General features: G+C 39.5%; 1 protein-coding gene and 1 non-coding gene across 2 annotated transcripts; both read left to right on the top strand.

Moving 5' to 3' along the window:
- Positions 1–10,097: 10,097 nt before the first annotated feature.
- Trnat-ugu (transfer RNA threonine (anticodon UGU)) lies at positions 10,098–10,170 on the top strand. Its single transcript has one exon. It is a non-coding gene; the product is annotated as a tRNA-Thr (tRNA).
- An 818-nt stretch (positions 10,171–10,988) lies between these two features.
- LOC135481992 (uncharacterized) lies at positions 10,989–22,015 on the top strand. The gene is made up of 6 exons (XM_064761800.1): positions 10,989–11,130; positions 17,333–17,562; positions 18,143–18,281; positions 19,263–19,389; positions 20,528–20,673; positions 21,030–22,015. Exons 2-6 carry the CDS (start codon positions 17,370–17,372, stop codon positions 21,097–21,099), a joined length of 675 nt encoding a protein of 224 aa, XP_064617870.1. The 5' UTR covers positions 10,989–11,130; positions 17,333–17,369; the 3' UTR covers positions 21,100–22,015.
- The last annotated feature ends 3,189 nt before the right edge of the window (positions 22,016–25,204 follow it).

The following is a 25,204-nucleotide window of genomic DNA, read 5'->3' as shown; positions in this document are numbered from 1 at the left end:
TATTAAATCCATAAAAAAGTTATATCATTTCACAGAATTCTCTGACATGTTCATCTTGTAATATGTACATTAATAGTATTAAATAACGAGACATACCAAATAAACATACATACCAAAAGCCATTGTGTAATTAAAGTATCCTGTCAGGACCTGTTGTTCAAATGAACTAAACAAGAGAGTAGCTCTGTGAAGAGTTTCCTTGCGACATAGCACAGCGAGGCTACAACTTTGACAACACAAGTTATGCCCCAGAGTTGTCCTAGGAACCAACTGTAACACATTGAGGGCTTTCATTGCTGTGCGTTGTCTCATTGGTAAACACACATATATATTTACTTATAGGCATTGTGGTATCATGCAAAGCAATATGTACCACTCCAGCTTGGACCTGAACAGCCATAACGGGAGAAAATAGACTTTGGTTCAAAACATGTTCATTACATTGTTGTGCAAAACAAAGGTTCAATTCGAAAACACATTGCTTTTTTTAGCTGTGGAGAATGCTTGGAATGGTGGAATGGATATGGGATACAGGAAATTTTGTATATATGTATATACACACACACAAAATGTATGGGAAGTGAATTAGTATACATGTGTAAAGATTGAAGCTATTATTTGCCTCATGAACTGTTTACTGGTATCTTTAGAGAAACAAATATGTGTGTATATTTTGTCAGTAAATCTCATGTTTGTCCAGTAGTAACTGATTGGTTGTTTTTTTTTTTTTTAGTTGTCGATTTCAAGATTATTTGTCACCTGTTTGAATTGGGTGCTTCTAAGCCAGTTGAGCGCATTTTAGCTAATGCCAACTGGTCAGCTGCCAATGAAGTTATAAGATCAAATTTACTTCCGGTTGCCCTGTCTTTTGTTCTGTTCATTGGAGCTGTATTTGGGTACTTGACATGGTGTGTGTCCATTACCGACATGTCTGGTATATACCACACCTAAAACTGGACATTTTTGTCTACACAGTCGTTCACCTGTGAAGTTGCGAGAGAGCTGTATAAAACGGCAAGTAAAGAAACGTCATGCAGTAGAGAGAGTACGAAAAGTTCAAAGGTGGTAACATTGTGAAGAGGAGAGTGAAATCTATTGAGAACGGAATGTAAAGAAATGTCACTCGTAAGACAAAGGAAAGTTTTACTGGTTCCATATTAAGAAGTTCCACGGATCTGTACAGAACAGAAAATAGAGAAATGTCACTTGGGACTATATTATAGTTGGAGCCTATACAGCAATGCGAGTTAGGGAAGGTTCAGCGGAGGTAAGTTTGTACAGTATTCGAACTCTATTGAGGACAGCTGGTAAAGAATTAAATATCACCTGTGACAATATTATATATATGGTTGAGCTAGTAAAGAAAGGTGCACCGGCGCTAAGAATATGAAGAAGTGCCACAGATCAATATAGAATGCAAAGTACAGAATCGTCACCCATGGCAGTGTATAGAACAAACCTGGAAAGGTTTTCCCGTGGTAATAAAGTAATAAAGTGAGGCAGATCTGTTATCTAACCGCAAGTACAGAAACGTCACCCATGACAGTAAATCATGTACAGTATAGAGCGAATATGGAAAGGTTTTTCCGTGGTAAAATGATAAAGTGAGGCAGATCTGCTATCAAACCGCAAGTACAGAAACGTCACCCATGACAGTAAATCATGTACAGTATAGAGCAAACATGGAAAGGTTTTCCCGTGGTAAAGTGATAAAGTGAGGCAAATCCCTTACAGAACGGCAAGTAAAGAAATGTCACATGTGGAATTATATCATTGTGTAGTAGCGAGTAAGGAAAGTTTCAATAGCGGTAAGATTATTAAGTGTTACAAATTTGGAAAAGAAGGTAAAGAACTTCCACCCCAGGAAATATACGCCACAGACAGTGTGAAGAGTCACCGACAAAAAGATTATATTCCTACAGAAGTACATTATTTAGAATGACATATAAAGAATTGCCACTAGCATATCAAGGGCAGTAAATGCGTGTAAGGAAATATGATTGGCGGCAAAATAATGATCCGCGGCATACCTGTATAGATGGGCAAATAAATAAATGGTGTCGAGCAGGAAAGCAAAGGGTCAACCGGTGTATTCATGTTGCGAATGAGGAAAGATGACTGGCGGAATGGTCATGAAATACAGGCCTAGAGCAGACAGAGGCAAAAGGGGATTTTAGAGATGGTACAGTGCTCACATAAAAAATAGAGAAACGTAAGTTTTCGGCGGCATGGTAAGAAAAGCAAATCCCGGTAAGTTCACTGGCGTTGGTAAACTGTAATAAAGATAATGAGGAGTGGCGGTATGGTAATACAGAAAATGATGTTAGGAAATGGAATGGACGGCAAATAAGGGATAGTTTACCAACAACAAAATACACAGAGGTTCAGCGAAGAAGTACATATGATATATAGATATTTAATATCGCTGTATAGCGGCGTTTGACGTCCATCTTTGAACTGTTCTCGAGATGTTATACATGTACGTCTACCTGGGATAAATATATCAAGACTTCAAAGGGTAGACCTAAAATCTGTCGCTATGGAAACAGATTTGTTGTCAAGTTTGACTCGCACAAACTTTTAAAGACTTTCGACTACAGCCTTTACTGTAGATATAATATATTCATATAGATGTAATATCTGTGTCGCTGTCTACCACTTGCAGGCCTTTCTTGTCGTGCATGGATGCTTATACACGACACGACATGTACACAATCCAGTCCTTACAAACACATATAAGCATCAATTTTGTTAATGACGAACTTTCCTACATGTAACTCATGCTGGCTTCTCTCCGGCCGTACGTGGGGAGTCCATCAACAACCTGCGGATGGTTATATTACGAAAACAGATGGGTCTTCATACCATGCATTAGAACTATTATGACGCTAAATGCGTGTGTATATAATTTATCCCCAGTACAGCTCATTAACAGTTCTTACTGTATTGTAATATTCACCGAAAATCCATGGAAGAAAGATTATGCGTCCTCTTTTTAAGGTATAAAAAACCATTGTTCGTGTGCAGTGTTTTTATTCTTTCTTTCTTTTCAGCAGTTTTAATTAAATGTGTGCATGCGATGAATCCTTCACGGAATCTGATAATGACGGTTAGTTCTAAAATGCATATGTTTTATTATACATCCAGAATGTAAGGCTATAATCGTTTTGGCACAGTCTTGTCACGAACCATTTCAGACCACCAGCTGATATCCATTTGTTAATACCCATGTCATGTTTTCAGAGTTCGTGAACGATTTAGTGAGTTCGACGCCGGCAAAAGTTATAAAAGAGGTGATTGCTGCATGGGAAGGTCAGTTTTACTTTGTGTTTATGATAATTATACACTTTGCCCTCAGTACAGTTCATTAAAGGTTCTTTTTATTGGTAAATGTTCCCTGAAAGTACGATGATGAAAGATTTGACATGCTTTTTCCATAAATTTAATGATCTATTTGGTTTGTGTTTAATGTTTAAATCACAGTGTTTATGCATATGCAATGTCCATTAGTCGTAAAGTGTTTCCAGTAGTTTGGAATTGCCGAGGAAAAGGGAGATGTACAGGATAAGAACAAAGTTGATGTGGATGTGTAGTTTGAAATTTTAAGGGGAATCCAGAAGTATAAACATATGTAATTGCACATATTCTGGCTCGAGTGTATAATCGTGTTTTAATTTTTAATAACGTTAAACCACTAGGGGCCTCCGTAGCTCAGTTGGTTAGCGCCCTAGCGCAGCGTAATGACCCAGGAGCCTCTCACCAATGCGGTCGCTGTGAGTTCAAGTCCAACTCATGCTGGCTTCCTCTCCGGCCGTACGTGGGAAGGCCTGTCAGCATCCTGCGGATGGTCGTGGGTTTCCCCCCGGGCTCTGCCTGGTTTCCACCCATCATAATGCTGGCCGCCGTCGTATAAGTGAAATGTTGCTGCACCAATTAAATAAGTAGATAAATAAAAGTAAACCACTGAACTTTGGTCGGCACCTAAAAATTTACTGACAGTCGACGCAACATGTTTTCACGCTGCTCTGTCCGTTTTATTCTCTCCGACGAGGCTTGCTGTATGTTTTCACAGTGGTCTGTTCGTTTTTTATCCCTGGCAAGGCTTGCTGCATGTTTTGACGGTGTTTTGCCCGTTTTTTCTCCCTTAAGAGGTCGGCTGTAATGTCCCCCAGTGTTCTGCCCCCTTCCCCCCCCCCCCCCCCCCCCCCCCCCCCCCCCTCTGACAAGGCTTTCTGCACACTGGTCTCTCCGATTCCCTCCCTGGCGAGGTCTGCTGCATGTTTTCACAGTGCTATGTCCGTTTTTCTCCTTTGCGAGACCTGTTGCGTGTTTTCACAATGCTCCGTCAATTTTTCTTCCTAACGAGATCTGCTGCATGTTTTCACAGTGCTCTGTCCGTTTTTTTTCCCTAGCGAGGTCAGCTGCATGTTTTCACGGTGGTCTGCCCGTTTTTCTCCTTGGCCAAGTCATTTGCTTGTTTTTAGCGATGCTGTCCGTTTTTCTCCCTGGCGTGGTCTGCTGCATGTTTTCATGATGCTCTGCCCGTTTTTTCTCCTTGGCGAAGTCAGATGCATGTTTTCACGGTGCTCTGCCCGTTTTTCTCCTTGGCGAGGTCAGCTGCATGTTTTCACGATGCTCTGCCCGTTTTTCTCCCTAGTGAGGTCAGCTGCATGTTTTCATGGTGGTCTGTCCGTTTTTCTCCCTGGCGAGGTCAGCTGCATGTTTTCATGGTGCTCTGCCCGTTTTTCTCCCTAGCGAGGCCAGATGCATGTTTTCACGGTGCTCTGCTCGTTTTTCTTCTTGACGAGGTCAGCTGCATGTTTTCACGGTGCTCTGCCCGTTTTTCTCCCTAGCGAGGTCAGCTGCATGTTTTCACGGTGCTCTACCTGTTTTTCTCCTTGGCGAGACCTGTTGAGTGTTTTCACGGTGCTGCGTCCATTTTTCTCTCTAACAAGATCTGCTGCATGTTTTCACAGTGCTCAGTCCGTTTTTCTCCCTGGCGAGGTCAGCTGCATGTTTTCACGGTGCTCTGCCCGTTTTTCTCCCTGGCGAGGTCAGCTGCATGTTTTCATGGTTTTCTACCCGTTTTTCTCCACAGAGTGGTTTGTTGCATATTTCTCCGGTGATATGACCTGGCGAGGCCAGCTGCATATTTTCATGGTCCGTTTTTCACCACTCTCATAAACCTCACCGTCTTATATTATGGGTGAAGAATGCTTATGAGTCTGTTATATATATGTACTTTGTGGTTAGATTTTTTTTTCAACACCTGTTCACATTCCCTTGTGTTTAGCTATGGGTGTACCCCAAAACATAGGCAACGTTTTTCTCTTTACACATTAAAATATATGGCTTGAGTATTTCAATGCTATACTGTTAAATTTCAAGTAGGTATATATATCGAAATGTACAGTATATATCACTGTATACAGTTATTTTTAAAGAATTACCTACTCCTTCACGAACACATTTAAATAGCGTACAGATGTGTTTTATTTATACTGCTTAGTTTACTGACTAAGATTTCTCTTGTTTGTCAGATCTGCCCTATCACTCAGAACGAGCAGCAGAAGAGAAATACTTCGGTGCGACGAAAAAGACCCATGTACGGACGTTTAATCCTTGCACACACACCGTGTATATATAGACATTTGGCCTTTGTTGACATATTGTAAATTAATAATTTATTCCATACAGACATTGTTTCCATATGTTGCGACTTTGCATCAGGCTATGACAAAGAAGCTCAGAACAGGTTTACATAATTTCTTAACGTATTCAAAATTATCTTTGATTTTAACGCAAACTGGATCTGTCGCAGTTTCAGGTGACAATTTTCCTCAACAGAATGACCAGAAGGAATAAGAAGAAAAGTTTGGCCTCTGGCGCACAGACTGAGTCTCCAAACGATGACAAAACGGTGAATAAGCGATGTCGTTATCATTCAATCGAGCAATCAGTCACAAAGATTGCCGTCTAATCACAAATGTATTCTATATGTGGTGGAGTCTATATGACAAGTGTAATTATCTTTGCATGTATTGGTGGACATGTTTGATACGAAACAAACGTTCTACATATTTGCAGTGATACTTCAGAGCATTTGTCGGCCTTCCTACTTTCGGTTACTGTCAGCAAATCTTCGTATAGTATTTAAATATGTTTTGAACAGGGCGGTGACGCCTAAAAACACACAGGGAAAATTTAGCGGTTTTGGTGTAGTGGCAAGTGACACTGTCTGTTACAGTCGCGGGGTATATAACTGTTTTTCCTGGGGTCCTGATATTCGTTGCTGGTAATTTACTGCAATAAACCATGTGCTTTTGTCAGTTTTCCGTCTCCAAGAACAAGTTTTGTGCATCTTCTTATTTGTGATTTCAGGGTATACATGATACGGTACATGAGTTGAGAGCTCCAATCCGGCTGTTGCTTGGCATGCGCTCAAATGTACGCGAGTAAGCAAAACACATCCTATTTGTATGTTTGTTTTTTCTATATTCTCTGGAGAGTGGAACTAAATCTCCATTCTCTCCACTGCTCCACCATAACCCCTAGTGTTAACAGCCGGTGCTCTCCCCTCAATCGTTCCCTTTCAGCATGCCTGGTGTACAGTTCACGTTTGGAGATTCGTTGTGACGGATCCCTTGAATGTCCCTTCAAGGGCAAGCTAAGAGGAGAGATTGATTTATTTATTTTATTTGATTGGTGTTTTATGCCGTACTCAAGAACATTTCACTTATACGACGGCGGTCAGCATTATGATGGGTGAAAACCGGGCAGAGCCCGGGGGAAACCCACGACCATCCGCAGGTTGCTGTAAGTCCTTCCCACGTACGGCCGGAGAGGGACGGCTAGGGCGCTAACCAACTGAGCCACCGAGGCCCCAGGACAGATTGAAGCGTCTGCTGAACTGCACACAGTACACACACAACACTGTAGGGCCGCTAAAGTCCGGGATCATCGCTGTTTTCCGCAGTTGATGAGTGAATTTTGGTGGTCCCTGGGCGCATTTTAGCTGGATTTGAACTCAATCCCGACTGGTCAATTCAGTGTCTTTTTACTAAAACTATTAAATGATCACATTTTTTTTTGGCTTCTTTTAGCATGAACATTTTTATTACCGAATCAGAACTGAAATTTGCAAGTAAATCATAAAAAAAAATGATAAAAAAAATAATTTAAGTTTGAAACGTCTTTACTTTTAGCGTACAGAATGTGAGATATCTCAGTTACCTCAGAGTGTTCAAAGTTATAGTAAGAACCAGTTATACTGCCATATTATTTGATCACGTGTGTGCAATGTTTAATCCATCCAGTGGGTCAGTTCAGTGTGGGTTTTTTTTTAATGAGCCCCCATCGAGTAAATGATACACGCCGCTGGGGTTTAGAGTTCTTGTCGGATTTCTTTTCGCGGTATATGACGAAAGAAAGCTTAAGACTCAATATTCTTTTGTTGTTGTTGTTGTTGTTGTTAAACATAGGGATCGCCCATATCTGTATAATGTGACTCAAAGCCGTGGTGGTCTTCTCTTTGACCGTTCCACAGCTCAGTGTGAGTTCTGCACAGCTCACATTAGGGCATTCATTGTGATGGATTGAGGCCTGATAAGGACAAGGCTAGAGGATAGATTAAAGCGCCTGGTGAAGTGCACACAAACTGTCTGTAGGTTCCTGTATAACATAGCCTATTATGTACACGTTTTTATTTGAGAGATTTATAAAGCAGCTATATACAAATATGTAAGATACGAAGTATGTCAATGAAAAACGAAAAATAATTCCCTTGACAGTTCCACAGTTCAGTGTGCGTGCTACAGAGTTCACATTAGGCCATTAAGCTTTGTGACGGATTGTGTCCGTTCAGTACTGATACGGATAAGGTCAGAGGACAGATTGAAGCGTCTGCCGAACTGCACTCAAACGCGATGGTGAATATAAATGTAAATTCAAAGAATACACCGATCAGAAACGTCGTGCTGCCAAGTGCCAAATGAAGATAGGTGACAAAGTGCAAGTGCGGTAACCGAAACATAACATGCTATCGCCTCGTTTTGGTCCGGAACCGTTCAAAGTAATTCATGTCTCAGGTAGCCAGTTGATTCTCCTTTCTGACAACAACAAAGTACTCCGGCGAAATTCAAGTAAAGTTCGCAAATTCACTGGCCAAGTAAAGGGCAACCCGGTCGCACAGGATGAGTTAAACCACTTCTCTGAAACGCAGAGCTACCCGATGTCGTTACTGACCAAGCAGTTCTTCTTCAACGCCCGATAAGACAACGCAAGCAACCAAATCGTTGTAGAGATTTCCACATGTACTAAAGAGTAAAAAATCAATTTGATTGTAACCTTTTATACAGACGCATTCAATAGTTTGTGCATGATTAATGATTTCTTATAGATGTATTTCAGTTTTATTATACTAATGTGTTTTGTTGAATTTCATCCACATATTATTTGTGTTTTATTGAGCTAAGAAATATTTTTTTCCAGTGTTCAAATATCAGATAGATATTGTAACATGTAATTAATTTGATTTTGTTCTATTGCTTTGAATAATTCGATTTCCGCAAAATTAAATACTCCACTCCTGTTTTATAAACTAAATCAGAGATAATTTCCATATCTAAAGAGGTGGAGGGATGTTGTGTTTGCATATTATATTGTGAACTTAAATCACTTACTATGTACTAAATGCTCATTACGCAAGAGATATCACGTGACAGATTTGTTTGACGTCACCTGTTCCCTTTTGTCTTAGAGAATATGCAGATGAATAAAGATGGCAGTCTAAATAAGGCGCCATTGTCCCTACCTTCATATCGGCCATCATCGGAGGTCGGATATATAACAATGTACACCCTAAGACATGCTGCACCTGATGGTACCAGTGGTTCCAAGTTACAACGCTTGGGAGCGCATATGCAGATATCGAAGTGAGAGCTGCATGGGTCTGTACAGCTCAAATTAATGCTCAAAAAATCGTTTGGTACCTCAAAGAGCAATATTAAGAGCAGAATATTACAATAAATATTTGAAGATAGCTCCTCGATCGTCCCCAGTTCGATATATAGCATTGAATGTCTAATCGGGGAGCTAAGTTCACTTCCGAATGTCACACTGGGAACTGGAAACTGGGAGTTAACTTCACTGACGCCCTATAATTACCGTAGCACCTTTAATTCCACACCTTGACCATCCACTTGAAAAGCGACAAATCAGACACACACACATGCGTTGATATTACGATATAGGCCTAGCTTTATTATGCATAAGCCTATATTTGTATGTATATATACATCTAACGATATACTAGTATATTATCACTTCTCTGCAAATAGACCTATATAATTTACATGGGGATAAAAAAAAAATGCCGTAGGCCTAACATGGTTGTTAATGGAAGAAAATCGGTTTTCTCGAGTAGGCCTATTCTCGGTCACGTACGTTGACCGGGAAAAAGTTTCCTGATTTCCGATAGGCCTGGTTTATAATCAGGTGCCTATTAATGGGTTTAATTCATGTTCACACTGGAAAAAAAACTATAGGACTATTATATTTCTCGAATTTCGTGCAGTATCCCAGTCTGACATGGCTGTTAACCTCCTCTGCTGTTGAATATCGAGAATGTATAGGTCTTAAATAGCCGGTTAAGTGGCCTGTGAGTTCAATGACATGCTCACTTATAATGTAGAACCACAACAACTTTTTAACACTGTTGTGTTGTGGAAGGTAAGTCAGTGATTTCATCAGCTATGAAGGCATCAATATATATTACCATACACAATATTTGTACAGAGCTGCTTCAAAGTGACTGCGCGAAGGGGCGCGTTACAAAGTGGGATCCAACGCCACGTTCAAACATCTCGACTGCCGAAATAGCCCATCGTGCGCCCCATGTACTGACGACCTGCATTTGATGCATTTTAGGACATTATTTATGTCTCAGAGAGCATTTTGTTATGCAAAATACATTCAAGATTATTTAGCTATTAATATTTCGCAAAATATTTTAATTAAAATAACATTTTGCTAAGATTATCGCTTAGCTCATTGAATAGAAGAATTATATCAAGTATAAGAGCCCGCTTAACTGTTATGCCTCCATAGCTCAGTGGTTAGAGCACTGGTCTTGTAAACCAGGGGTCGGGAGTTCGATCCTCCCTGGGGGCTGTGACTTGCTTAATTTTTTGTTTTGTCTCTGAATTTGAAGTCAGTTTCCTGCTCATTTTTATTCATGCAATTTGAAATATGAATTTTAATTGAAATATAAAAGACAGGCAGCTATTAAAAATAGATAAATGTATGTTTTAAAAATACAGGGACGGACAACCGGTTTCAAATCAATCTAGATGGACTCTCAGGCTTCGCAATGTCAACACCTGACATCATCATTCCGCTACAGATTATAACACGGCTATTTTCAGCCTGCATATGTCAGTCTCGTTTGGCTGTTTAACCTCTTGTTGATGGCTATTTTTATAGATTAGGCCTACTTGTATACATGCACATGTGTTTACCCGTCTGTAGCTTGCAGTGCTGCGCCCACTCGCTCAGGGGTCCCACCAAAACTGCATGCGTGATTCACGTACACTGATGTTGATTGTTGAGGGGCGGTTCAAAGCCAAGTCGGAGGAGAACGATGGATTCCAAATATGGAAAGATGGCCGGACGAACGGCTGGTCGGCTTACATCGGGTGCCTTCGTCTCCTGGTGGAAAAAAATCTCGTCAGATAATCTCGGACTCCAGGCGCTTGGTTTTTCTAACTTCCAGTTCGTATTTACGGTACATTGCAATAATGCACTTTCTCACATTTTGTAGTTACTTAACAAGGCATTTTATTTCTTCATAACAGAAATGAAAGTGTTAGGATTATCACAGCATATAAATACATACATATAATGTGTGTTTCAAGTGATCACTCACATAAAGTTGGTCAGCTTGCAGAGGCTCAACTGAGGTCCGGAAGAATACGACCGAATAAGTAATGGAACACCATACAGGCCAATAGACCTACACCAAACTCACTCTAGTGATTCCTATTGTTGTTGGTAAAACCTGAGCTAAACTCAACTAGACACGCCTATGTGCATTAATTCAACTTTTGGATACCCGAGTAGAAACAAAAATTGGTAAGTCTTTATAATTATATTCCTAGGGATTCTATAAATATTAGATCATCTGAAATATCACCTAACTCATCTCTGTAATGCTGAACAGGTTTATTGGTGTTTGCATTTATGGAAAAGACGAAAGGTCTTATTTGATGTACTCTGTACATGCTCACATCTATTTAGATTTGATACAAGTAATTAAAGCCTTTTTCCACTTTGTCCGTCCATAATGGCCACCTATACTGCTCAAGAACTCAGAATTCGAATAGTTACATGGCATATAGGAAACAGAGTATGTAGAAGATGCGGCGATAGGATACAGTCACAGCTCGCATCAGCAACACCCCTTCATCATATAGGTGACCTTTACATCGACACAACAGAGGCATATCAGATAACGTTTTGTTGGGCACACTCCGATGTTGTTCATCGTACACCATGGTCCTTATGTTCGCCCAGGCCAAGTTTTCCGTTGATTTTTCTATTATATTGCAATTTTATTTATTTGATTTGATTAGTGTTTTGCGCCGTACTCAAAAATATTACACGTATAGGACGGCGGTCAGCGTTATGGTGGGTGGGAATACATTACATTGCTTCCATCGTGTTCAGTACAAAACTGTATTCGTTTACATTTAAAGTCTACATCGCCCTATAGGTATACTGCGTGTTTTAGATATTCATCTGTGAGTGAATATGAAAATAATATTTAATGCACTGTCATAAATTTGCCAAAAATACTGCACTGACTGTCGATGACTTGTGACTAAGTCCATATCGATTGTATCAATTCGATTATATGATGGCTGGCTCTCGTGCACATATAAGTTCATGTACTTAAAGGCTTTGCTGCATGGCAGGCATGCATTAAGATATTTCGTTAAAAAATCGGATAAATTTTTACGTTGCATGTATGGGGTTAAACAGCCGATATAGCCGTCTGGGCCAGCGAGAATCCTTTCACAGACTGAATGAATGTACAAACCTGTACGGGTTAATTGGTGGTTATGTTAGCTACATATTTTTTCTTACCTTGCTATATATAAAATATCCCCGTGATCGTTGTTTTAGCAATTTGTGTTCCTGATAATATTGAATGTCTGGACTGTTTACTTGATGAACATTGGAAGATCATCTTATATCTGGACTTTGGCTGGGATACATATTGTGCAAACTGTTCTGTTCCGTATTCATGGTTTGAATGAATGTTTCTAAAATACAGCTCTTTATAACAATATTTTAATTTGATTTATCAGGATACCTTGGTGTTGTGCAAACTCTTATGGTTAGATGAGTTGGTTGTTGTACTAGCTTTTGTACGTGACGCTGAGTAGTTTGAATGCTTGTTGTATACCACTTTTATATTTAGGGTTGGGTGGCTGTGATGCTTTCCCTATACCACGTTTATATTTGGTATTGGGTGGCTTGCATGCTTCCGGTATACCAGTCTTATATTTGGTATTAGGTGGCTGGGATATTTCCTGTACACCACAGTAATATTTGGTTTCGAGTGTTTGGGATGCTTCCTGTATACCACTTTTACATTTAGTGTTGGGTGGCAGGGATGCTTGCTGTATGCCACTCTTACACTTAGTGGCAGGGATGCTTGCTGTATACCACTCTTACACTTAGTGGCAGGGATACTTGCTGTATACCACTCTTACACTTAGTGGCAGAAATGCTTGTGTATACCACTCTTACACTTAGTGGCAGAAATGCTTGTGTATACCACTCTTACACTTAGTGGCAGGGATGCTTGCTGTATACCACTCTTACACTTAGTGGCAGGGATGCTTGCTGTATACCATTCTTACATTTAGTGGCAGGGATGCTTGCTGTATACCACTCTTACACTTAGTGGCAGGGATGCTTGCTGTATACCATTCTTACATTTAGTGGCAGGGATGCTTCTCGTATACTTCTTTGACATTTGGTATCAGGTGGTTTGAGTGCGTCATGTATACCTCTCTTATATTTGATATTGGGTGGTTTGAGTGTGTCTTGTATGGCTCTCTTATATTTGGTATTGGGTGGTTGGAATATTTCATGTATACCCCTCTTATATTTGGTAATGGGTTACTGGGATACTTCCTGTATACCACTCTTATATTTGGTATTGGGTGGTTGGGATACTTCCTGTATACCACTCTTATATTTGGTACTGAGTTACTGGGATAATTAATGTATACCACTCTTATATTTGGGATTGAGTTACTGAGATATTATCTGTATAAAACTCTTATATTTGGTATTGAGTTACTTGGATACTTCCCGTATACCACTCTTATATTTGGTATTGGGTTACTGGAATACTTCCGGTATACCACTCTTATATTTGGGATTGAGTAACTGGGATACCACTCTTATATTTGAGATTGAGTTACTGGGATATCACTCTTATATTTGGGATTGAGTAACTGGGATACCACTCTTATATTTGGGATTGAGTTACTGGGATATTATCTGTATAAAACTCTTATATTTGGTATTGAGTTACTGGGATACTTCCCGTATACCACTCTTATATTTGGTATTGGGTTACTGGAATACTTCCGGTATACCACTCTTATATTTGGGATTGAGTAAGTGGGATATTACCTGTATACCACTCTTATATTTGGTATTGGGTTACTGGAATACTTCCGGTATACCACTCTTATATTTAGTATTGAGTTACTAGAATACTTCCTGTATACCTTTCCTATATTTGGTATTGGGTTACTGATGTACTTCCTGTATACCTCTCTTATATTTGGTATTAGATGGTTGGGATTCTTCCTGTATACCTCTCTTATATTTGGTATTGGGTAACTGGGATACTTCCGGTATACCTCTCTTATATTTGGTATTGGGTAACTGGGATACTTCCGGTATACCTCTCTTATATCTGGTATTGAGTGGTTAGGATGCTTCCTGTATATAAAACCACTCTTATATTTGGTATTAGATGGCTGGGATTCTTCCTGTATACCTCTCTTATATTTGGTATTGGGTAATTGGGATACTTCCGGTATACCTCTCTTATATCTGGTATTGGGTGGTTAGGATGCTTCCTGTGTATAAAACCACTCTTATATATTGTATTAGACGGTTGGGATGCTTCCTGTATACCTCTCTTATATTATAAATTACCCACGTGTTGAGAAGGGTATATGGGGATTTAAACCATGGATGTGAAGTTATATTTCTGAGCCACAGGAGACTCTGATGTCAGAGTTTGGATGTAATTTTTCATTTAAGTGTTTCTATATAAAGGAAAAATGCGTTTGTCAGCGGCTTTCCGAAATACTGTGTCATATGCCGCTTACACTGATATTTCTTGATCTATCTTAAATGATAGCTAGAGCTGGGCAGATTGTATTGTTTCGTAATAACTGCAGTCATCATTCTTTGAATATACAATGGTATATATCGGAACCAGAACACGTCACAAAGGTATATTCATGAATATTTCACGTATACGATGGCGCTACATTTTAACTATGGATGGGAGTTCCCGGAGCAAACCACTGACGTTTGACAAGTTACTGATGAACTTTCAACGTACATGAAGATTTTGATGGAAGGCAACTGGTCTTCAACAGCCACACGAGCGTTGTGGACAGATTATTGTCCACACTCCCCCCCCCCCACCCCAAACCCAAACAATGAGTGTGCTGAAAGAGATCTGACCGATGTATAACGCATTGAAATATCTACACGATTAAAGCAGTGCATAATCGAAGCGGCATAGAGTCTGTTAAAGATCATCGTGTATATAAACACTACACGATTCAACCAGGGCCTTGCAGCAACCTGTGGATGGTCGAGGGTTTTCCACCGGCCTCTGCCCGGGTTCCTCCCACCATAGTACTGATTCTGTGTTTAACTTCTTACATAGTGACTACCAGGTTAAAATTATACCGAGGAGCATGGGGGCGGTTTGGGCCGTGTCTACTAGCTTGTGCAGGTGTGTTGATGATTTGGCAAAGATCGGTGTTATGTAAATATCTACCTGCCACTAAGTGGGTATATACTGAGGCACAATGCGATGAACATAAACATTTTTGCCATTCCGGAGTTCAATGCTAAAAATAAGAAAAAGCTTTCTGTGCTACTGAATACACCCTATACATTGCAACCTTTCTATACGGAATTTATACCTCCTTTATCTAGCAAAGCTCCATAATTTCCATAATCATGAATGGATAGACAGGTTTTCCAATGTACTTCTGTCACTTAATATTTAACATGGGAGGATAGTTTCTCCGAAAATGTCAGTCGATAACATATAGCATAAGTATTGCAACACTTTATTCATGTCATCGTTAAGAAAGGTATACCACAATAAATTGTTTATTACAAGTGATGTAGTTGTCGATCACATGTCCATATTTCTGTCAGTCATTCGGAGAATGATTACAGTTCTCCCTTTATTATGCCAAAGTAATCACTGGATCCCAGTTTTAAATATTTTCCCAATCCGTTGAAGTATAAAAAGAGACAGGAGTTAGGCTGTTAAATTAAGTTAAATATTTACAGGCTGTGAAAACTACGTATCTTTGGAAATGTGAATGACGATTTTCATTTACTTAAGCCAGCATCTTTTGCTACAGCTGAGCTCTATATGTTGTTACACGAGACCAGTGAGGTAATTCATCTTCAGATGAAATAATATTATCCTCATTTCTGTTACAATTTTATTTCCACGACATATTGCTCTGTAGTTTATCAGTGACTCCAAGTGAGAAAGAGAAAAGCATCGTGCTGTTTATAAAGCGCGAATGACTTGTTATAATACAATGGTTGTATATGGTATATGTATGTATGGAGTTTACATTTACTGCATGATGCGTGGGTTTTTTTTTTCTTTTGTGGGCATATTTGAATAATTTTATAAACAAAATATATCCTTAGCTTAATTTATTACGGGGTGATTACATGTATTGTTCTCGTTCATGTACATAACAGAGCCAATGTATTAATGCCAAAGCTAAAAAGAAAGAGAATAACGCGGTATAGCACATCTAAAATTGCGACAAAAATCCATACATCAGTCTGTTTCAGTTTGGAAAAGATTTCCTATGACAAAAATTCATAGGAGATGCAAGCATCATACCCCTCGAGGACATCCATAAGGAGAAGTTTCTTGAATAAACTTTTCGCGAAGCAGCTGTGTGGCAGTTTGTCCACAAGTATATTTTAGGGTCGGAAGCTATTGTCTGGAGGATTTGTATTCCCAAGTACGATTTGCCAGTTAACGGTTCAAGTAGACCAGACTGAATACACCGACAGAGAACCCAGTCGGCGTTAAGTATTGTCCACCTCAAAGGCCTCAACTTCTCTAGCTCTCCGCAGGCTTTGTCTGCATGGGGCGTATTGTTATAATGACGTATTCGTGTCCAAGAAACACTCGTATACTTTTGTGACATTAGGTTGGTTTATAAATACTAAAGGATATTGGATCCATCTGAGTTAGTACAAGAGACAGATGTAACACTGTGGTCATCAGCAACCTGACCCTACAGCTCCATGGTCATAGAGCAAAAGACAAAGAGGTCTTGAGGGAACAGCCAAGCAGGGATAGAAAGGAATAGGACCTCGCAGGGATTAATGTCGTCAGTAATAAAATTGACCGTTTCTATTGTTGGTGGTCTGAGTCAGAGACAAAATCTTGACACAATGCGCATGTAAAAGGGGATATTTGGAGTCTGAGTATCGTGTGTAAGACAAAGAGTGCACGCATGCTCAGAAGCAGAGGTTTGTCGTTTACAGGGACATTCAGAATACTATTCCCTGCGTATATACCGTGGATAGATGATAATTTTCCATACAGGTATTCGAGGATACTGATATTTATAGGTGAGCGGTTAATTTCTTGGGCCATGCGACAGATGGATTTTTTTTGGATACACATAGCTTGTTATAAGCAAGTATTAGCTCATATCTGTTAAATTACATATATGCATGCATCAATGTGCTTGAATGAATGAATGAATGAATATATAAATCACTATACTATAACACTGCCAATATCTATAGTTAAATCTGGACGATAACCTACACTTATATGCTCTCAGCTTTTTGAAGTTTCTTGATATTAAACTATGTGGTAGCTGTAATTTTGCTACACTTAAATTTAACAGAGTTCAAAAAACGCTAGCATTTTGATTTATAAATTCTTTATTCTTTGCCTGTCGTTTTTATTACAATAAACACCCACTCCTGTTTTTGCTTGAAGGACTTAAAGGGTTTGAGAACCAATTCTGAACGGCATCATGGACACCAAACCATTACTGTGCATGGTCGTCGTTGTCATAGCAACAGTCCACGCCCAGATTGCGCCCACCCAGATACCACTGAAATGGCACTGGAGCCAATTCCCTAATCCTCAAAACGAGTTTGGACGCTGTGGGAGGAATAAGCCATCTTACATCTGCGATCCGAATCATCTCATCTCCTACAAGGGAGGTAAATCATTAAATCAAATTTTGTCGTGTCCATTTCCTCATGTTTTGCTCAAATCTGTACCATTTAAGCACATTAAAGTCCATTCTGGTATAATTAGCAAGTAGCAAACCGTGATTTCATGGAGAACAATTCAGTTTGCTAAAACGTATGTATCAGACCAAGGATTCGTCCTTTACGGAAATTTACCGTCAAGTCTTTGGCAAAAAAGATGATAATTATATTGGAGCCTTTTGAAGCGACATATGAATGAAACACAAAAGTGTTACAGTTTTAGCTAAAAAAATTTCATTTCCAAAATGAATTTGTTCGTTCGTGGCATGCATGTAAATCTGAACAAACCCGGAGAATTTATATGCGAAACTTGATGATAAAAATTATATAGACGCTGTTGCCCTAACTTCAAGGTCATAGGGGCTACGACATGAACCGCAAAATAGAAAGGTTTTGACATTTAATTATTCTCACTCAGATACAGGCACGATTGTTTTCATAAAAACACTTTGTAGTGCCGCTATGTGTTTTTATATAAATCTATAATTTTTCAGTTTTTTGAAAATCATAGTTTGCATTTTGCTTTCAGCTAACGCCATCGACAGACTGATAAACCAGACTCTAACTGATTCGACATGTCCGTGTGGTGCTCAGTCCTGTATCCGCTCCAAACGAAGTGGCTACCAGATAGCCGTGGCCATCGTGCCAGAATTCTATACAAGTTACAAGTAAGTGTATGTGACCAGATAGCCGTGGCCATCGTGCCAGAATTCTATACAAGTTACAAGTAAGTGTATGTGACCAGATAGCCGTGGCCATCGTGCTAGAATTCTATACAAGTTACAAGTAAGTGTATGTGACCAGATAGCCGTGGCCATCGTGCCAGAATTCTATACAAGTTACAAGTAAGTGTATGTGACCAGATAGCCGTGGCCATCGTGCCAGAATTCTATACAAGTTATAAGTAAGTGTATGTGACCAGATAGCCGTGGCCATCGTGCCAGAATTCTATACAAGTTACAAGTAAGTGTATGTGACCAGATAGCCGTGGCCATCGTGCCAGAATTCTATACAAGTTTCAAGTAAGTGTATGTGACCAGATAGCCGTGGCCATCGTGCCAGAATTCTATACAAGCTACAAGTAAGTGTATGTGACCAGGTAGCCGTGGGCATCCTGCCAGAATTCTATACAAGTTACAAGTAAGTGTATGTGACCAGATAGCCGTGGCCATCGTGCCAGAATTCTATACAAGTTATAAGTAAGTGTATGTGACCAGATAGCCGTGGCCATCGTGCCAGAATTCTATACAAGTTACAAGTAAGTGTATGTGACCAGATAGCCGTGGCCATCGTGCCAGAATTCTATACAAGCTACAAGTAAGTGTATGTGACCAGGTAGCCGTGGGCATCCTGCCAGAATTCTATACAAGTTCCAATGTATGTGATATAGCCGTGGCCATCGTGCCAGAATTCTATGCAAGTTACAAATGTTTGTGACCAGTTATAACCTTGGCCATCGTGCCAAAATTCTATACAAGTTACAAGTGTATGTGACCAGATAGCCGTGGCCATCGTGCCAGAATTCTATACAAGTTACAAGTAACTTAGGCCCCTATCCAGGTAAATGAGATGACGCATATTCCAAGCAAATAGATAAATAAATCATAATCCACTGTAAAATATCATACTGTAATGAATATACATTGTAGTGGGTCAAACCCTGATAGATTGCTGCTGGAGACGCGCCGGTTCGCATATGGTATATACAGCAGGAGGTGGAGTTTTGGTGTGTGCGGAGAGTGGGTTCTTCTCTTCTACACACAGCAACAGAACATCGTAAGTAAAGCCTCACTTAAATACAAGGTGAACTAGTGTAACTACATTCAGTGGCACTTGGAAGTTTTTTTGAGGAAGTACACTAACGAGATGTTTTTTATGGATATGTGCAGGCCTAGAAGAATGTATGTTCGTCAGGAACGGCTTGTTAGGGTGATTGGGATTCTCAATTGATGGTATCAAAGTATGCGGCATAAAGTACACTGAAGGCCGAAAATGTGAATTTTTTTTAACCCCTTGGATAACACTGGTCCGTCCGTCCGTCTGGTCGTCCGCCCATCGATCCATCTATCTATAACTTTACACACACTCTATAACTTTACAACGTCGTGCAGCTGTTCAACAGGTCTGTGGCAAAGAGGCATTTAGTGGATTGCACACTAGGTTTTTTTTTTTCACGTGGCTTAATTTAATAGGCTATTCCATGAAACTTTGCACCGGTGTGACAACTACACTCAAAAAATTAATCTGTTAAGTCTGTTGTCTGAGTGATGCTAGAATGCATGCTGTTATTGCAGAAGATTGTTCTATTAAATATAACCCACAGTCTATTAATTGGACTAACAGGATGTTATGTTGAATTTGACAGAATATTATGTGATAATAACAGACCACATTTTTGGCATCGCCCAGACAACAGACTTTCTGTTAAAATTAACAAATTACTTTTTGGAGTCTAGGCGCATATATAGGGTACATTTCTTCACCCGTGTCTGATGGAAAATGTCACGTGATCGTACTTCAACGGTGTGTGAGCATACAGCGGGAGACTATAAATACTACTCGACAGCTTTCCTTTCGCTTTTAAATGTGAATTTTTCGAGAATTTTCATTTCACGGGTTTATACATACACACAACAATGAGTTTTCATTGTTACTGTAGGTATAAACAGATGGTATGTACAATTTCGGAATGAGGTAGATGACAATGTATACGCTGCAAAGAATAGACCACTTGTGATCAAGCTAACTACAGTGCTAGTGCGACCTACACAGTTGTTATTCAGGCACATGTCCACTGTCTGAACTACACACACGCGAATGGAAAGTGACACTGAATCTCCTCATTGTCCAGCGTGAATACTTAGATTTAACTTGGTTCTTTTCAGTTTTGTAACTCTCGAATTGACTCTTTTAGGTTTATACTCTGACTGGACGACTGGCTCGATCCACGCTCAACGACGCTTTACTGGAACAGATCACATTGGATGCCAGACATTTCTTCGCCGCAGGACCCCAGAGAAACATCACACAGGGTCTTCTGCAGATGGTTGAGGACTTCAGGTATGAGTCAAAAGCAACTCAGAAGAATTAGAATATAACAACTGATTTAAGTATTAAACCAAATGAAACCAGAATTAAGCACGTCTATATTTCTGCATACAACTAGTTCTTTAGTACACTTGTCGCGAAAGGATAGTGCCCCGATGGTAGAGATGAATTTCCTGTCTATAATTAAATATTATTAATTTCATAGAATATATGTAGGTATATCTCACTTTATAGGCTAAAAAACGTACGGAAAATCGAGACCGCGTACTGAAATTTAACAATAAAAACAGGATCATGAATCATGAAATGTTTCGCTTCGTCACGCAGACTGTTTGCGGGTTGTCGGCAATCTTTGTTGACTGTTTCAGGAACGTGTTTCTCACCAGATATCAAAGACGACCGTTTGTCCGTGCTGCCCGATTATACAGGAGGACATAGAAAGCGGTGCCTGTGGGATAACCTTGGCACCACAGGCCTCTTCCTTGCTCTCGTGACATTCCTTAGCAACAAATTCTGGGAATAAAACAGGCATGCTGTCATAGAGAACACTATGGAAAAACCTTGTTCACAAATGGAAGTATACACCGAGACTAGAATCCAACGTGCGTAATATTTGTAAACACTTATATTTTGTCTTTTTCATCCACGTGTACAAAGGAAATTATGCAAATCTACTCATACCCATTCTCCATTCTTCGGAGAAAGATTTAGTCTTAGATGATCTGACTCTGCATTACTGTACGCATATTACAATGAATTTTATGAAAATTTGTTAGAGGATTGGCATACAAAGAAATTAATGACGAGTATTCATTCTGCTAGCATAAATGCATATCCATATATCATACTTAAACTGCATCAATTCATCTCAAATTTGTCAACACGTGTTTTGGTTAACCGAGAAATGTGAAGAAAACATCGTATAAACTGTCAATTGGTTTACTATGAAAGAACATATATGGATCTGAAGTAAGTTGCCCACAAATAAGTGCATTAAGGTGGGACTTAACCATCACATTTTATAGTTTCATTTATAAGGTTTATATAACATGTTAGAAACACCTCGTGTTATGATTTTAGTTTGACATATCTTTTGGAGAACTGCTCTCCTGGTACCGGTATATAAGGCGTGTTTCCCGCCTAAAGTCTTTTGGGCCTGAGCTACATGTGTAGGCCTATATAGTCCAATGTTTCCTGCCTTTGCGATGACGTTTTGTGGACACACTGCTAACGTCTATCACTCATACCTTAAGTTATGAGAAAACAATGGTATCGTATAAGGAAACTGTGTTAACAAAAACTACATATACTGCAAAACTTCTGCGCCACCTCTCTGTCTCAAGAACACAGAAATTATGACATTAATCTAACAGATCTATCATTAGATAGATAGATCTAATAGATATGGGTTAAATTTTCATTACATGCATATGCAAGCCAAATATGCATATTCAGTATGACGCTTATATGTGTGTCCCAGGAGTGCGCTATATACGTACCTCTTATATTTGTGTCTAATGTGTTCAGTGGTGTGAGTTAAGAAGCTAAATTGTGACATAAATACAGGTCTATATTTTTGAACAAGATTCATTTGCATGGGCGTTTGACTTTTTTCGTAACTTCCACATGTACATACTCAATAAATTGTGCCGATATAGATGCACAGGCCTAATAAAAAGGAAAGATGATTTAATCATGTCATAAACCAAATCAGCTTTTTCCATTTATACTTAAATCTTATTGACTTCTTTCTGTTAACAATACATTCAGTTCTCATTTATACTTGGATAAAACAGAAGGTAAAGAAAAACCTCTCCTATGTCTAAAGCGATAAATGTAAAAGTTTTGAAAGTCTTTCTTTATACAGTACACATCGTGGGACAAACTATTAAGTGATGTAGTGCATACTGATCTGCTCTGCACACACTACAATTGGTAACCACCCAAGAAAATTAAGAACTATAGACCTATATTCCAAACTTTCTGTATTTATGACTATAGAGATATACGCCAATGTACGGACCAAAGGCCTACATTTCGCTTACAGTACAGCAGTGATGTCAAGTTTGTTTCATGCAATGCAAAGATAAAACGCTCAATTACCTTTCTGTTCAGTGATGCTTTATTATGTGTGCGTAATATCGAGTGCTGCAAACCTTATATACACGTAGTTATTTCTTTCACTCAGTCTGGTATTTAACGTAGTATTCAAGAATTTTTCACTTAATTGTTTCCAGGTTTAACCAAACTAGCAAGAAATGTTTTGCAGTCTGCTACTGTGTTGGTGTAAACCTTGATTCAGTGCTCTTCAGCAGCGTCACTCCAGACTCCAATACAACTTCATAGAACAACGAATACGCTATTGTTTCCTTTTAGGCCATTCGTTTGAGAGTTCTTACCAAGTGCAAGAACTGTGCTACCAAAGGCATCAGTCAAACCGGCGAAAACGTAGAGACAGCCTAGCTTTAAATTTAGCAAAGCGGAAGCTGTATGTGGTGCGTTACCAATGGTGTGATGTCGCAGTTCCCACTGCATCACCCCTCTCCACCTGATAGAGACAGTACATGTTCCACGAGGTTCCCTCCACACTCGATTGCTGTTCTGTCTGCCCTGATTGTTCAGACCTGTGAAATAAACGCGTCCCTAGCCTATCCATAGATTCTGTATCTTAAATGTGCTTGTATTCTACATCTCAAATATACTTACATCAGTCATCACACCGTTAACGTTCTACAAGAGAATTACTCCCACGGCACTTAATTCGTTCTATACTATGTGACTAAGGAAATGTCGTAAAGCGCTGTCCAGATAGGTTACAAGATGGGATCTTGTCGTCGAAATAGACACTCGTGTACCAGCCGTCAACCTTAACAGACGTTCTGGGTTTATAATCGAAAGGCCCATGTCCAAAACAGCATTCAACAAAACCCAGCAGAGAACCAAGAAAGTACAAAGAAAGAAATTAGGGCCCATTCATGCAAACAGACGCAATCATCAGTTTTTTTTATGATGGCGGTATAAGACAGATAAGCCGCCCCGCCCGAGCCATTATACTGATACGGGTCAACCAGTCATTGCACTATCCCCTTCATGCTGAACGCCAAGCGAGAAAGTTACAACTTCCTCTTCTTTTTTAAAGTCTTAGGTGTGACTCGACCCAGGATTGAGCTTGGATCTACAGCTCCCGAAAGGGACGCTCGACCAAATGTGCTATAGGGGCCGGTTTCAAACTTTAGGGTGAATGTGTTTGACGGACTAATCTTGACACAGACACTAGTGAGGCTGCCTGAAATCTTCGCGCAACATACCGATCTAAGAAATGCTACATGGCGAGATATGTGCATGGCATATGGGTAAAATTCTGGACCAGTGACGTCTAACAAATTGCAATGAAAATCACTGCTTTTTTTTTTTTTTTACCTAATTCGGCTTAAGCCATGGTGCAAAGAGACGTGTAATTAGCTGCTATTTATGCATTTACATGCACAGTTGACCACCGGCCAACTATCACAGTCGTCGATGCTCTGGATTTGCTCTCTATTCAGTACGGTCGTTATAGTATCCATAATCGCTTTCTCCTGCAAAATTGAAAATATCTCTCTTGTCACAATCCTGGCGTGATAAGAAATCGCTGTGTTAAATTAAAAGACAGCTCAAATATGAAGTAAGGTTCATAATAGAAACTAAAAACTATGCGTAAAACACTTTCACTTATATTTCCAATGAGAGTGTTCAACGTCACCTTTTTTCCTGATGTTCACCAGGAGGGAATTTCTGGGAATGTTATTTTAGTAATCTTTCCCTCATGGTTAAAAAGAGTTATTCTAGTATTCAGTGTCGATATTAGAAATGAACAAATTTACTGTGACGTCAGAATTCTTAACCTCTGGAAGTATGGTCCATTAAAGCCCACCGAAGAAGTCAAATGTTTAAGCGTCTTTAACTCCTTTAACAAAAAATCTGAAAAAAATAAAAATAAAAATGAATGAAAGTGTGTTTATGCATAGTTTCAAGTGGTCTCCTTAGTGATGCCTACTTTGATCTTAGAGGTCTTTTCCTCTAAGTCCAGGTAAGATGTACCATCTGGAGAGCCTGAATCGCCTTGGAATCCAGCGAAGGTGGATAGGTATGTTTTACAGCCTTTGACCGATAACACAACCACAGTCTGAATATAACAGACTTCAACATAAATAGCAAAACCAAGAAAGTGACGACACCCTGATAGTTGGTAAATACAGTGTTATCATTGGGAAATGATCATACGTGTTACCAGTGATAACCGGCCTCAAATCCGACATATTGTTTGACGTAATTACAGTAAATCCAAACTTTTCGAACTCTAAAGCAATTTTTTCAGAAAAAAATAATATTATTATCAAAATGATGCTTAAAATGATACGTTTGTGTCAATAAAGACTTCAAGCTTCATAAAACTGTGCAAATTATTTCTTTACACTCCACAGTTCTCCAATGTTTCAAAATATTCGTCACAGTGGGTTTTGAGTTCATGTGGTTTGCTCCTGCCATAATACTGGCTGCCCTC

Source organism: Liolophura sinensis, chromosome 1, assembly GCF_032854445.1.
Source record: "Liolophura sinensis isolate JHLJ2023 chromosome 1, CUHK_Ljap_v2, whole genome shotgun sequence".
In the NCBI taxonomy this organism is placed as follows: Eukaryota; Metazoa; Mollusca; class Polyplacophora; order Chitonida; family Chitonidae; genus Liolophura; species Liolophura sinensis.
The sequence above is the reverse complement of the archived record's forward strand: the minus strand, read 5'-3'. Positions and strand labels throughout refer to the sequence as shown.